The sequence below is a fragment of the Aplysia californica genome, unplaced genomic scaffold (assembly GCF_000002075.1).
Source record: "Aplysia californica isolate F4 #8 unplaced genomic scaffold, AplCal3.0 scaffold00210, whole genome shotgun sequence".
In the NCBI taxonomy this organism is placed as follows: domain Eukaryota; kingdom Metazoa; phylum Mollusca; class Gastropoda; order Aplysiida; family Aplysiidae; genus Aplysia; species Aplysia californica.
Window position 1 is genome coordinate 811675 of NW_004797480.1, and position 13840 is coordinate 825514.

The 13840-nt window shown below is 38.3% G+C and overlaps 1 protein-coding gene across 1 annotated transcript in view; it reads left to right on the forward strand.

Moving 5' to 3' along the window:
• LOC101855563 (cilia- and flagella-associated protein 47) overlaps positions 1 to 13840 on the forward strand; it is a gene marked incomplete in the record, with an annotated part of 91797 nt that overhangs the window by 28075 nt on the left and 49882 nt on the right. The window contains 9 exon segments of the mRNA XM_035970022.1: positions 670 to 738; positions 2581 to 2662; positions 4486 to 4583; positions 6574 to 6855; positions 8267 to 8278; positions 10534 to 10735; positions 11398 to 11596; positions 12176 to 12267; positions 13074 to 13203. Of these exon segments, the coding sequence (XP_035825915.1) occupies positions 670 to 738; positions 2581 to 2662; positions 4486 to 4583; positions 6574 to 6855; positions 8267 to 8278; positions 10534 to 10735; positions 11398 to 11596; positions 12176 to 12267; positions 13074 to 13203 (1166 nt within the window).

A 13840-nucleotide genomic window follows, 5' to 3' on the forward strand; every position in this document is an offset into this window, starting at 1 on the left:
AGAGAGTGAGTGAGAGAGAGAGAGAGAGAGAGAGAGAGAGAAAGAGAGAGAAAGAGAGAGAAAGAGAGAGAGAGATATTTAACGTGTACGTGTGAGGAATGCAATGATCCCGTCTCACGTTTTACGTCATTTTGTGACTCATTCGACACGTTCCAGATCACTGCAATGTTCGCAGTCCATAAACTGTTTATGCAGGCTTTCCCTGATTTACATGGGAGTTCCCTTGTTGATGATGTAAGGTGATGGGCAGCAGGGAAGGAGTTATGGGAGGGAGGGAGGAGGAGGAGGAGCAAAATAAAGAGAAAGAGGCTTATTTGGACAAAGGATTGGCTTTAAATGCGAAATATTTTCACACACACAAACAGGGGGGGGAGGGGGGAGGGGGTTGCATGTGGGCTTAGAGTTTGGAAATTTGTACTTCAGAACTGTAAACCTGCAGCAGTAAGAAAGCATGGAAGCATTAAAAAGATGATCACCGTGCTTTTCTTTAGCAGAGTTCAGTGATCTTTTCCTTGCTATGATTTGTGACACTGTTTCATGGCCCCTAAAGATCTGTTTGTGTTGTACTTTTTGCTGTACTTTTTCAGTATCTGGCAAGCTCAGTCCAACGTATTGTATTGTTGAAGCTAAAGTGTCATCCTGATCATGTTACATATCTCTATTTCCCAGGCCTCCTTCAACTTTGGTGGTGTTTACTGTGGCTCCTCAGCAACAATGCCGTTCCGCTTGGAGAACAAAGTAAGTAGAAAAAATGTATTTATTGCTGATGATAGATGTTTGAAATCCCCCCTCAAATACAATTTTAATCATATAGAAGGTGGATGCTTCGACCATACCTGTTAACGGGAGGAGCGACCCTCAGTTTGGCCGATTTTGGGTCAAGCTATGCAAATTGAGATGTTGGTTGATTTTTTAAGATAAACCAATTCTTTGTCTAAAAATAGCAAGGAGACAATTTAAAAAGTCTTTATTCTGGTCGTATATTGCCTTTGAAAACATGAGGGTGGGTTAAAATATAGTGAACTTGCACAATAATTGTCGTTTTTCTCAAAATGTCATTTTTTTTCAGCTTTCCGGCCTACTCCTTCCTTATTTTCCATCTTTTTTACATGAAATTTTCAGGAAACATAGATAGCAAGGCTATCATCAATGTAATAGAGATATTTGCCAAAAAAATGACACTTTTCCATAGAAGGCAAGCGATTACGTAAACAAAATTTGGAAAGGTTTATATACACTGGGAAAATTTTCAAAGTTTTAAACTGTTATGTTGATAGGGACTGGTTCAAGTATACTCTCACCAAATTTGGTCAAATAAGAAAGCCTTACGGATTTGAAATTCATTGTTTATTTCCAAGATGGCCCCCATTTCCATAGCAACCTCTGTAGTTATGCAAAAATAAAAGTACGTATCAAGAGATTTTTTATGCCTTACTTATATGTATACTTATGTTTGATCTCGGGCAACAAGCATAGAAAATGGACTTTGAGGGTCGCTCCTCCCGTTAAAGCCAACAGGTGCTGAGGAGGATACAGCGTCCCAGCTGATGAACAGATATACTTGAAAAAATAGCATCCCCAGTGGGGCATAAAGTGGTATAAAAGTTATATCTTCAGGATAAAGGTGGTATGAAAGTTACATCTTCGGGAAGAACTTAACCATCACACCACAGAGACCAGTATTTTTGCTTTGCCAGAGATGGTGAATAGATGTGAAACAAGCCTTAGTTTTATTAATTTTGAGCAAATGTAAATTGATTTTTAAAAAAGTCAAAACTGCTTATCTATTGTTGTGTATTCTTCAGAAAGCTCTTACGGTTCCACAATTACTTCATTTAATGTACCATTTCAGTTCATGGTGGGGGGGGGGGGGGGGAGGAGGGGCAGACAGCTTTGTAGCTTGTTAAACACATTAGACTGTCATTATTCATGCTTAAAATTTGAAACCAGAGATTTACTTTTCTAGTAATATCTCAAGCTCTGCAGTTTGGTGTTTTGCATTTTGAATGATCTGAAATATATTCTGGCTATAAACAAAACATCACAAGGAAAGAAAATCTTTGCAGTGTCTTAACTTTCAATCAATAGAACTTGACATTGTCAGTGCAAAATTCATTACCAGATTGATTTACCAGTTTGGAATTAAGCAAATGACCCTTGTATACTGTCAGTGAAGAGCACGAGCATGAGAGTGTAATACGTTGACTGTTCAGGAACTTTTTAAGAGTTTAGAGGTTTCACAGAAGTTGGGATAATTTTGCTCTCCGTTTGTGTCATTTTTCTGCTCCTGTTATCCGTCTGTCAAGAAGTCAATGTTCCCTGAAAATTATGCAGCTTTATTACGGAGTAAAGTGGATACGTTCCCAGCGAAGTATAATTCAGGGGTGACCCTGACAAGAATCTGCTGGAAAAAAAAAAAGGGGGATGAAATAATAGATTTTTTGTTTTAGAAAAAAAGGTGACAATATATGATATAAACATTTTCACTAACAGAGTTCACACAAATTGGACTCAGTTGTATGTCAGTGATTGCTATTATTGTGCAGCAGCAAACAATCATCATTGTTGTTCTACTCTCAGGCCATCACCAAATGCCGTCTGGAGTTTGACCTTACACGATACAAGGACTTCTCCCTGGCTTTCCCTGGCTGTCAATCTCAGGGTAAGGTTGTTTTCATAAGACAAGACATAAGAGACAACACAGCAAGATTTTTTTTGTATCGATCATTCACTGAAAGAAGTTTACTATCTGTTTGCATGAGCCTGTGGGACACTAAATATGAATGCTTAGTGTCGTATCGATTCAATTAAACAGTAGTGGCTAACAAAATGCATGCATAACCACTTACTTTCTCTAATATTTTCTAACATCCAAACACACCCACACATCTACCCAAAGTGACCCAGGCTCTCTCTCTCTCTCTCTCTCTCTCTCTCTCTCTCTCTTTCTCTCTCTCTCTCTCTCTCAATCTCTCTCTCTCTCTCTCTCTCTCTCTCTCTACCTCCCTTTACTCCCCCTCCCTTGCCCAAATCTCTCTTTCCCTCACTACCTCACTGCTTCACTTATGTTATGATCATGCAGAGGGCAAATACATAAAATGAAATGACTACAGCTGTTTGTGGATACAGTTTTTCTCTTCAGTTCTCTCTTGTCATGGTTCTCTGTTTTTGTTTTCCCTTTCTGAATCTCATATGCATCCCCATCTATTTGTTCTGTCGTTTTTCTGTCTGTCTGTCTGTCTGTCTGTCTCTCCCCCTCAGTACCTGCTGCCTCCATCTCTGTCTGTCTGTCTCTTTTTTATCGCTCACTCTCCTTTTGTCCTTCTCTCTCTCTCTCTCTCTCTCTCTCTCTCTCTCTCTCTCTCTCTCTCTCTCACTCTCTCTCTCTCTCTCTTCCTCTGCATGGTACTTGTTTGAAGATAGGAATGTCAAACTTCTTTCCTATTTCTCTATTCCTTCTGTCTGTTGTTTAGCTCATAACCCTCTCTAAACAACTTTATTTTAGTGTTTTGCCTTGATTTTATTGAGAAAAAAAAAAGGGCAATAAAAGAGGTCTCACCTGAAGTAGTTATTTGGTGTAAGGCCTGAGCCTACTTTCTTGTCCTAGTGACTGTCATCTTAATTTCTTCATTTATGTCATAAATGTGTCAATAACAAAGCTCCCTCATATCTTAGTGAGCTCATCCAGATTTATGTTCCATCTAGATCTCTAAGATCAGGCGACCAGTATCTTTTACGAGTTCCTAGAAAAGGCGGTAAAAAATTAGCCGAAAGATCGTTCGCCCACCTTGCTCCGTCAGTTTGGAACTCTCTTCCCCAACCCTTGAGACATACAACATCTGAGTCTAAATTTAAAAAATCTTTAAAGACACATTTAATGACATCCTTTTTAAGTCAGTAGATTCATGTTCAATACAATGTTATGTAAATGTCTATGTATTCATTTATGTATTTTGTGAATTGCAGTGTATACATTATTTTATTCTCATTTCGTGACGATGTGTAATCGTGTGCGTGTGATAAGCAAGTAGATGTGTGTGTGTGTGTGTGTGTACGTGTGTGTGTGTGTGTGTGTGTGTGTGTGTGTGTGTGTGTGAGTGTGTGTGTGTGTGTGTGTGTGTGTGTGTGTGTGTGTTTGGTATACATGTGTGTGCACATGTGTGCGTGTTATGTGTGCGTGAGTGTGTATGCGTGTGTTTGTGTGTGTGTATGTGTATATGTGTGTGTGTTTGTGTGTATATGAGTGTGTGTGTGTGAGTGTGTGTGTGTGTGTCGCGTGCATGAATATTTTTCTTACATGCATTTATGTAAAGCGCCTAGAGCTGTGTTTACACGGGAGTGGGCGCTATAGAAATGATCTTCATTATTATTATGGTAAAATGTGGCTATTATTCTTCTGATTCTGTGAAAGCTGTAACACAAATCAAATTTTCTACTGACGTTCTCCCCCCCCCTCTCTCTCTCTCTATCTGAATTAATGAATAGAGGATTACAATTACCAACTGCTGAACCCTGGCATGGCTTCTGTGACCCTAGAGCCTGAGGAAATCATAGAGGGAGAGATCACCTTCACACCAACACAGGTACACATCTCTTGCTAAATCTGGATTTGACTTCTACTGTGAGTTCTCAGTATTTAGGTCTTCTTAGAGATACCAGAATAACAGTATTTAGTGCTGGATGTTTGTAAGTTACATAGAAAAGGTGTCAATGGGGTGGTAAATGTTATGTTTCCAAAAAACACACATCAGCCCGCCCCCTCCCCCCCAAAAAAAAGCAAACAAAACAAAACAAAACAAAAGGAAACTGATGATGATGGTGATGATGATGGTGATGATAATGAGGATGATGATAATAATGACCTAATTGTTGAGGATGTTGTACAGTCCTGGTGTTAATTTTTTCCTTTTGTGCCTACACTGGATCCTCTCAGACTGTCCTGAGGGGCAGGACACAACCCCCATTCCTAACTCCCGGCATAGTGGCCAAAATTTGGAAGTCAGTTGTCATCAGGGTACCTTACATTATATTAATAAATGTATGCTGAAATCTCACGTGGAGGCTGCGTCTAAGTGATGACATTGTTAGTTTTTTTCTGCCCTACTTCTATGCTACCAAAACTTCAAAACAATGAGAAGAATGTGGCTAGTAACCTTTGTAATAATTGTCATGGTCAACATGATTAACATCTCTAACTATGTATGTGTGCTTACAAGTTATCGCTGTCTGCAGTTCATCACAGATCCCGAGGCACTTCTGTGATCAGCTGAACGTATAAAAATCCCCACAAAACCATGCCACAATAATTTAAAAAATTACAAAAAAACAGGACAAGATCATGAAAGAAGCAGGCTCTCCAAATTCAGCACCCATCTCTGATAGGACTGGGCCAAGAGGGTGGAGAGCCTTGAGAACTTTCAAAACAAGTGGAAGGCAAGAATACTTAGTTAGGGATTGGAAACTGGACATTTATATCGCAGTCTAGCTCGATATTTTCAGAACTGATACTGAGCCCAAGCAAGTGACTTTCTGCTCACTCAGAGCATGAGAAAGAGGGAAGAAAGGAATACTAGGAGATATTTTTCCACTGGACTTACTTCCCATGCCTTGTTTTTATCAATTGCTCCTAGCACTGTTATAGAAGTTATAGATATTAGATAATCAACTGCTTCACGTCTGCAATGGACATATATATGGTAGTCACATAAGTAAGGAAGGAATGCACTCATTTTTTTTCTCCCTTTCCTTTAGTGTTCTTTCTTTGACCAAGCTCAATGTTTGAAACAAATTGTCATTAAAAAAAGAAAGGAAGCAAATTGGATACAAAACACAAACCATCATACATAGACAGTTGCTTCCATTCTCAGTTATTTGATTCTTTGGATGCAAAATCTCAGGGTGTAGTGGGTCCTCTATGTAGAAGCTTTTCATGATAATAAAAATTTGATTAGGTTTTTCGGCATTTTGGAAGTAACAATAGAATTGTCACATATTATGTGTCACGGCTTGCCAAAGTTGTACACATCATCACTTTTTTTTTTACATTTAGAAACTTTATTGTATTGTATGAAAATTTCTTTAATTCCTGGATGCCACAGTTTAAAGACAAGTGTTCTGTAGTGTAGCAATTAGGTATTTCCCCATTGCATGCAGGGGATATGTGAGTTTGTTTCCCACTTGAAGAGAATTTCCATTGAGTGACTCCATCTTTCCGCTGAGACATTGTATCCCTCTCAGTGCTAGTTGGCCCTGACAGGCAGGATTGAAGCAACTCACCCCTCAAAGATCTAAATAATGTAAAACTTCAACAATTATGTACTTTTCAGTTTGAAAGTTTAGAGCATAACAAAATTGTCAGGTCTGGAACTTCCTGAAATGCAAAGCTGAGAAAAATATTTTTTATGGGAACAATTTTTTTTCTCGCAAAATTTCATTTCTTAAATTGGAAAGCAAGAGAAAGTCACCTTGAAAACTTTATGAGGGAGCACTCTTTTTCCAATCAAGTTAAAAAAGTTTGTTGCAATTGATATTATGTAGTAAACTGAGGTTGACCTTGCCTTTTTTTAAAAACAGGTGGCTGCCTATGACTTTGTCATGCCTGTGGTTGTCAATCATTTGGGTGCTCCAAGTCCGGCCCCCACCCCTTTCCCACCTACTCCTGCCCCGTCCAATAAGAACAGCATTCAGCACATTGTCAACCCGCGGCCCATGCCTGTTACTGTGGCAACACCAAGAAAGCAGGTCATTGCAACAGCCTTGAGACAGCCGCTGCAACTGGGCACCAACCGTTTAGAATTTTTGCTTCCTTCAAACTTCCATGATATCTCCACCAATATCACTATGGGCTCTACCAAGGTAAGACAGTGTATCTTTCCCATCTGAGTCTATACATGGAAATGTTAGCTTGATCTTTTATTTTATGTAAAAATACATAATTAAAAAAGAGAAGAAGAAGAAGAAGAAGAAGAAGAAGAAGAAGAAGAAGAAGAAGAAGAAGAAAAGTGTGTATGGGTATAACACTATTAGGTTATCTAAGAGGCGGGACCTTGGAATTTATAGCTCTCTCTGACAGGATGAAAGAAGAAGAAGAAGAAGAAAAGGAGGGGGAGGAGGAGGAGGAGGAGGAGGAGATAAGATAATAGAAGAAGAAAAAGAAGAGTTGTTTCAGAAATACTGTTGTTTCCACTTCTTTTCTTGTTTTGTAAGATCATTACATCCATATCATTGCCATCTGCTTACATACTGTAGTTGATTATTGACTCATCTCAGTTCAAGCGAAGGCAAAGATGAAAAAATGTTTGTCTGGAGTACAATACCACCCTATCCCATGTCCACGCTCACATCTACAAAGGGAAGTAATTCTGATTATTTTGATTTTCCTGCTAGTTTGTGCAGTCTTACATTCCCTTAGTTGATGTGTTTGCAGCATGATATAAAACGCGAGGCGTGCTGACGAAATGAATTACTTATAAAATTTTAGACCTTTGGACAAAGATAAGTCAAATGTATAGGTACAGTTTGTACAATGTATTAATTAAGATTCATAAAAGACTTTGGATTTAATTTGAAGAAAATAGTTTGAGTTGAAAATTTACAAATCTGACCCTGTTTTGAATTTTGGCCAATATCTCCAGGAACTAATTTTGTTAGCACGCTTCACAAATGAAAGTGTTTTGTACATAAAATTTCTGTTCTTGTTTTTTTGGTCTTTGTTTCTGTCTGGGGAGAAAAAGAGAAAAGGAGGAAAGGGATATGCAGGCTAATATACAATTTTGTTTATTTTTGTTAATTTTATTTTGTGTCTTATTATAGTCAGTAGTGGTAGATTGTTCTGCATGACTAAATCTATAACCCTTATGTTGTGATGGGGATGAAGAATTAAAAGGTTCTCTGATTGTGTAACCACTGCAGAAAACTGAGTTGATGATTCTTGCACGTATATGCAGACTTTTGTCTGCAATTAGGTCTGAAAGGCTTCTGGCAGCTTCAAACTAAGAAAATAGAAAAAATAAATAAAGTTACACGAAGTGTTTAATCACATCTCTATAAACTTTCAAAGGTCATTCTTTTAGTTGTGATATATTGAACAAAAGCAAGACATTTTGGACTGGAATGTTTTGTTTTTAAAACATTAGGCTGATAGCCTTGTAGATTCTATTCCTTGAAAAAAGGTATTTGATATGTCTAACTAGTATGAAAGTTAATCTCAAGTTTAAATGGTGAGTTTGTTTAATCTGTGCATTCTTTTCGTCTTTCTTGTTACTAGTTCAATGAGCAGGTAAAGTAGACCTTGGCATCATGAATGGAGTGTGTAATTTTCAGTGTTGATAGTTTTTTCTCTGGTGGTTTTTATTTGTTCATGGGTGCACTCAACTGTTTGTGTAAGTGTGATGTGACCTTCTTCTTAATCCTTAAATATCTGTGCTCTGATGCCATTGTTTTATCTGAGCCAGGGATGATTTAATGTTTATGGACAAATAATGAAAAGACCCCCACTGTCTTAAATTCATGCAATATTATTAGCTGTATGTAAAGAAATTGTTTGCTGGCAAATGGTAACCATAATAAGGAAGATAATGATGAGGTAAATGAAATGGTAGTGATGATGACGACAATAATGGTCATACTGAAAGTAATAGTACTTGTTATTATAACATTATTATTACGACAAGCATCATCATTATTGTGGATATTTTTATCTTTTTTGTTAGTTGTAGTATTCAGTATCAGCTTTTGAAATAATAAAAGAATTTTTATTAATTGCAACTTGTGCATAGGCCTACTTGTATGAAATTTTATGCACGTTGAATATCACTACGTTCCTTGGGTAATGCTAACAGCCAACATCCTTGATCTGTGAAAGTAAAATGTAAATCATTTAGTTTGTTCAATGGGAACATTTCATGATTTTTCGCTACCTTCGAATTACAAAGTTCTATATAACATTTTTGGCTGTTTTGAGTTACGAAGACCATGAGGTCAGAAACAAAATGTTCCCTCTACTCTATCAATATAGCAAGATTATTCTGAGTCATAATCAAGATATTTGAAGAACTGCATTTTAAAATGTTTCATATAGATCTATTGTAAAACTAAAAAATGTTAACATCAAATTTCTCAAGACTAGGTATTGAACAGATAGAGCTTTGTAATTCTGAGGAAACGATTTTTCACGGTTATACAAAACAGATCATAAGTATTTCTTTCTCCCTTTCTCCTGTGGTTTCTTGATGTCTGTTTATTTGTGTTTTTCTCTGAATCAGTGTTCTCAGGGAGTACACTTTTGGGGTTGGGGGCATTCATGCAATATCTATACAAGTCATATGTGGGATGCATATGCTCATTATGTGTGTGTGTAGTTGGAAAAAGGGGGTGCATAAATAGTACACGTTTGTGTAACAAGTTACCTGTACTCACACTGAAATGTGTTGCACCTAATCACTTTACTAAACTTAAGTTTCAATTAAGCATACATGGCACTTATACCCTTCCATGTGCAGACTTAGGCTCATTCATACCCACTGCCACAGTTGCATAGGCAGACAGATAGACAATCAGGTAGTTACACATACATACACACACAGACTCACACACATACACACAAACACACACACACACACACACACACACACACACACACACACACACATTCTCATGCATTCACTGAGACCTGCCTGCATACTGACACATGCCAGGGCTCTCCCATGCACGTATATGTGCACCTGCACACACTTGCACACAAACTCACACACACATGCATGCATAGTCATGCACTTCAACTCTCCAGCATACTTGCAGACTTAATATGCGTTCAAAACTCGACTTTTCACATTAACTTGAACATTCTCGTTGATGCAATGTACAAAATAGCTTATTGATGGTGGAGGATTAACATATATGGCTCACTTTTCTGTAATTCAAGCTCTTTTCTTCACTTCTATCTCACTACTTGTCACCTTCTGAATAACACAGTGTTTATAGGTATGGTGATTCATGTTGTAGTAAAATATTTGTGTCTCTTTTGCAAACAGCTGTTTGATCTGTTATTTGCAGTTTCATTGTTTGATGCAATTAATATTATTTTTTATCAAAGTTTGATTTCTTTTTGTGTCGAGTCTTTCTGAAAATGAAATGTAAATCGCTAATTAGTTAGTGCAATGGGAAGAGATCATGACATATTTCTCACTGTTATTAAATAAAAAGATGATAGGTAAATTTTCTTCCCTGTACGACACTCGTTTGGTGATTTTTGTTTGTTGTTTAGTGTTTTCCTCTGAATCAGTGTTCTCAGACAGTACACTTTTGGGGTTAGACGCATTTATTCAGTATCCATACTAAGTCATAAGAGTGTGAATAAATTTCAAATGTCTGTACCAAGAGTATGTATAAACCCAAAATATCTGTCTCTTTCAAGAGTGTGAATAAACTCTGGATGTCTTTCCCAATAACATGGGTGGGTAGACCCCAAATACCTGTCTCGCCCAAGAGTGTAAATAAACTCGAAATATCTCTCTCTCTCTTTCCCCGCCTCAGGCTATTCTGGTCATCAACAACAGCAACACCAAGCTCACCTGGGGTTTTGACCTGACCCGGGCAGGAAAAGTGCTGGACACTGGCGTCTTCAAGTTCCTCCACGAACAAGGAGTGCCCTTCATCTCCCAGTCTGAGAGCCAGGGGATCGAAGGAGAGTTGGAACCTGGCATGACCCAGACCGTGCTGGTCAACTTTTGTCCTGGTCAGTCTCACGGCTACGGTCGATCTCCCCTTTTGGTTGCGTTATTATTACATTTGGCATGTTTGTCATACATTTGATGGGTCCAAGTGTGTTTATTTATGAGTAAGGTTGTCTGTGTTTGTGTGTATGCTTTTGTGTATTTGTGTATCTGTGAATATGTGGATGCATGAAATTTGTACATATGTGAGTGTGTGTGTGTGTGTGTGTGTGTGTGTGTTTGTGTATTGTGTATGTCTGTGTCTACGTTTTTGTTTTCTTTCATGAGAGACTATGAGTTAAGTCTTACTATCATTATTAGATAATAAAACAGCGCTAAGCAAAACCAGACAAATGTACTAGTCAGTCGTGTACTTGACAATTTATGTTGAAGTTTGAGATGAAAAAAGAGTCTGAAACGTAATATACCTCTCACTTTATGTAGTGGTGTATTACCTCTATTATCTTTACTTTGATTTTAATCTCGAATTTATGATTGAAGATTAGTAAAAAAAAAACCTATCCTTCTTTCATTCATTCATTCATTCATTCATTCATTCATTCATTCATTCATTCATTCATTCTTTCATTCATTCCAAATTTCCCTTGTTTATTCATTCAGTATTTCTGTAAGTCATTCATTTATTCTTTCTTTGTTTTATCCATGTAATCTTTGTCCCACCCAGAGCGATCGGGCAGGTACCAGGCAGTCATCCCAGTGGTCATCAACTCTGAGTGGGACAAACCGTTCCAGTTCCTTGAGATCTACGGCGAACTCAAAGCCCCTGAGATCTGGTTTGACCCTCACAGCATCGTGCTGACCCCTGTGCCCCTCATGACAGAAGTGTCTGCTGAGTTCACACTCTTGGCGTCTCATTATAGAAAGTGAGTGGACCTTAGTGCAAAGCCATAGCAGGGAAATGAACTCTTTTCAAGCCTTCCTAAGATACATCACTGATATCCCATGCTAGACTTGTGCCTATCTATAGGACCTATGTTTTATGTTAAGGTATCATGTCCCTCCCTCAGCACCCCCCCCCCTCCCCCCCCAACAAAACAAATCTCTTCAGTGTGTAGACCATATCATTATATAAAATGTAGAAAAGGATACAGGACTATACATTATTATTTTTATTTAAATTACGCCAGAGTCATAATCATGCGGTGTCTTGCCAACTGGCGTGGGCGATCATGGACCTCCACTTCACTCTGTCTTGCGTTGCAGCTTTGGTGTCTGTTATTCTTGCTGTTCCCAGCCATGTTGTCATCTTGTCCAGTATCTTTTTCCTCTCTCTGCCTATGCCTCTCTTTTCATCAAACTTGCCTGTTGTTACAATATTCTCCAATGCTTCTTTTCACATTGTGTGTCCAATGAAATTTGCCTGTCGCTTTCGTATATTCGTCATAAGCTGTCGTTTACACAAGAGCATCTTCAGGTAATCTTGCTGTATTCTGTTTCGGAAGGCTCAACAAGATCACTGTGGTACTGCCTGAGATTGAGTGTGAGGATGAGACCAAGATCACACCTCTGTCGGTGGACTTCTTGCAGGGCCCAGGTGAGAAAAAAATGTTCTTTTGGGGTAGCAGTGACCCGTAACCGTCTTTTGGCAGAGCTAAGATTTAATTCTCAGCGGGGGGGGTAAATTGCCTTAGTGGTATTACTTTTCTGGCAATTTCTTTGGTTCTCTAATTATTTCAGGTTGGTGTAAGAAGAAGAATGCTGGAAATTCTTGAATGACTTAATGATTTACACCCCTTTCACAATGTTTGTTCTTGTGGGATTTGTCTGCTTCTGTTGTGCTTGTGAGGGCCAACACGCATGTGAAGTAGTATCTTACCTATGTGGGAATCTGACTCTACCTTTTAATTTTGTGTAAGGCAAAGTATTTTACCATCACCCCAGCACTTAATTGTTACTACATTAGTTATAAAAGTGATTGTTACTTACACTTACGTGCACATATACACTCATGCATAAATGTATACAGCTGTTAAATTCATACTCACGAGCACAAGGACAAACACACTGACTCAACTGATGATACTTACACACATACATTGGCACCCATACATGTTATATTCATTTAATTTGTCTATGTTTCAAGTTAATTGTCCCTCCAGACATCACATCTGTCTTATGTAAGGTCATACACACTTGAAATCATTTATACATACTCATACAAATGCCAAAGAATTCACTCACACAAACATTCACCCAAAGGAACTGCACTCTCTTGCTTTCAATGCCCAATACACACGCTCAGACACATAAACTTGAAAACCCATGCACATGCAAACACACCCATACGCTTGTGTATTCTGTTTATTAAAATTTCTTTTACTTGTTCTCCCCCTCCTCCAGAAATCAAGCCATGCAGTGGCACTGAAGGACAAGTGGATCCTTTTGCTCTTCCCTGTAAGGTCGTCTTCTCGAGCCCTAAACCTGTCTCTTTCTCTCAACCAATCATCTTCAGTGATGAAGAAGGGAACACGTAAGTGGGATTTCCCTTTCTCTTAATCTTAACACTTCTTACGCTGTTAGCTGTGATTCCCTTTACTTAATCTGAGTTTCAGTTACATTATTACCCTAATATTATTTTGTTAATCTATTATATGTTTGGCAACTTGGAAACACATTTGTCACTTTTCCCATAAAACTACGACAGTTACAGAGTTGAAAGTTGGCAAGTACCTGCCGAAAGATAGATAGGTCCCGATGACGGAGCCTGATTTTTGATTTATTCATTTCCTGAATTTAGAAAAATATATTCCTTGCCCTTTATGATTCTTCCACTGAGAAACGAAACAAATCTGTGTAGCTGTCCTTCCCAGCGGAAGTGCCGGAAGTGATATGTCATGAGGCGCATTTTCTTTTGAGAGTATAGATCTAGACCTTCTAATTTTTTGCATCTCTCAAGATTTATTGCTCCATTCCCGTTGAGTGTAAATATAGTAGGCCAATGACTTTCAGTTTATGTTAAGGCACCAATCATTCCTTTCATCGGAAGGGGGCCCGGCTAGTTTATTATAATTTTGCATGGACAACCCCTTTGTTCTCAGGCACGGAACTACTATTCTTTTCCTTATGACTTGGGACCTACAGTCATTCCCAATTCAGAGAAATGGAAG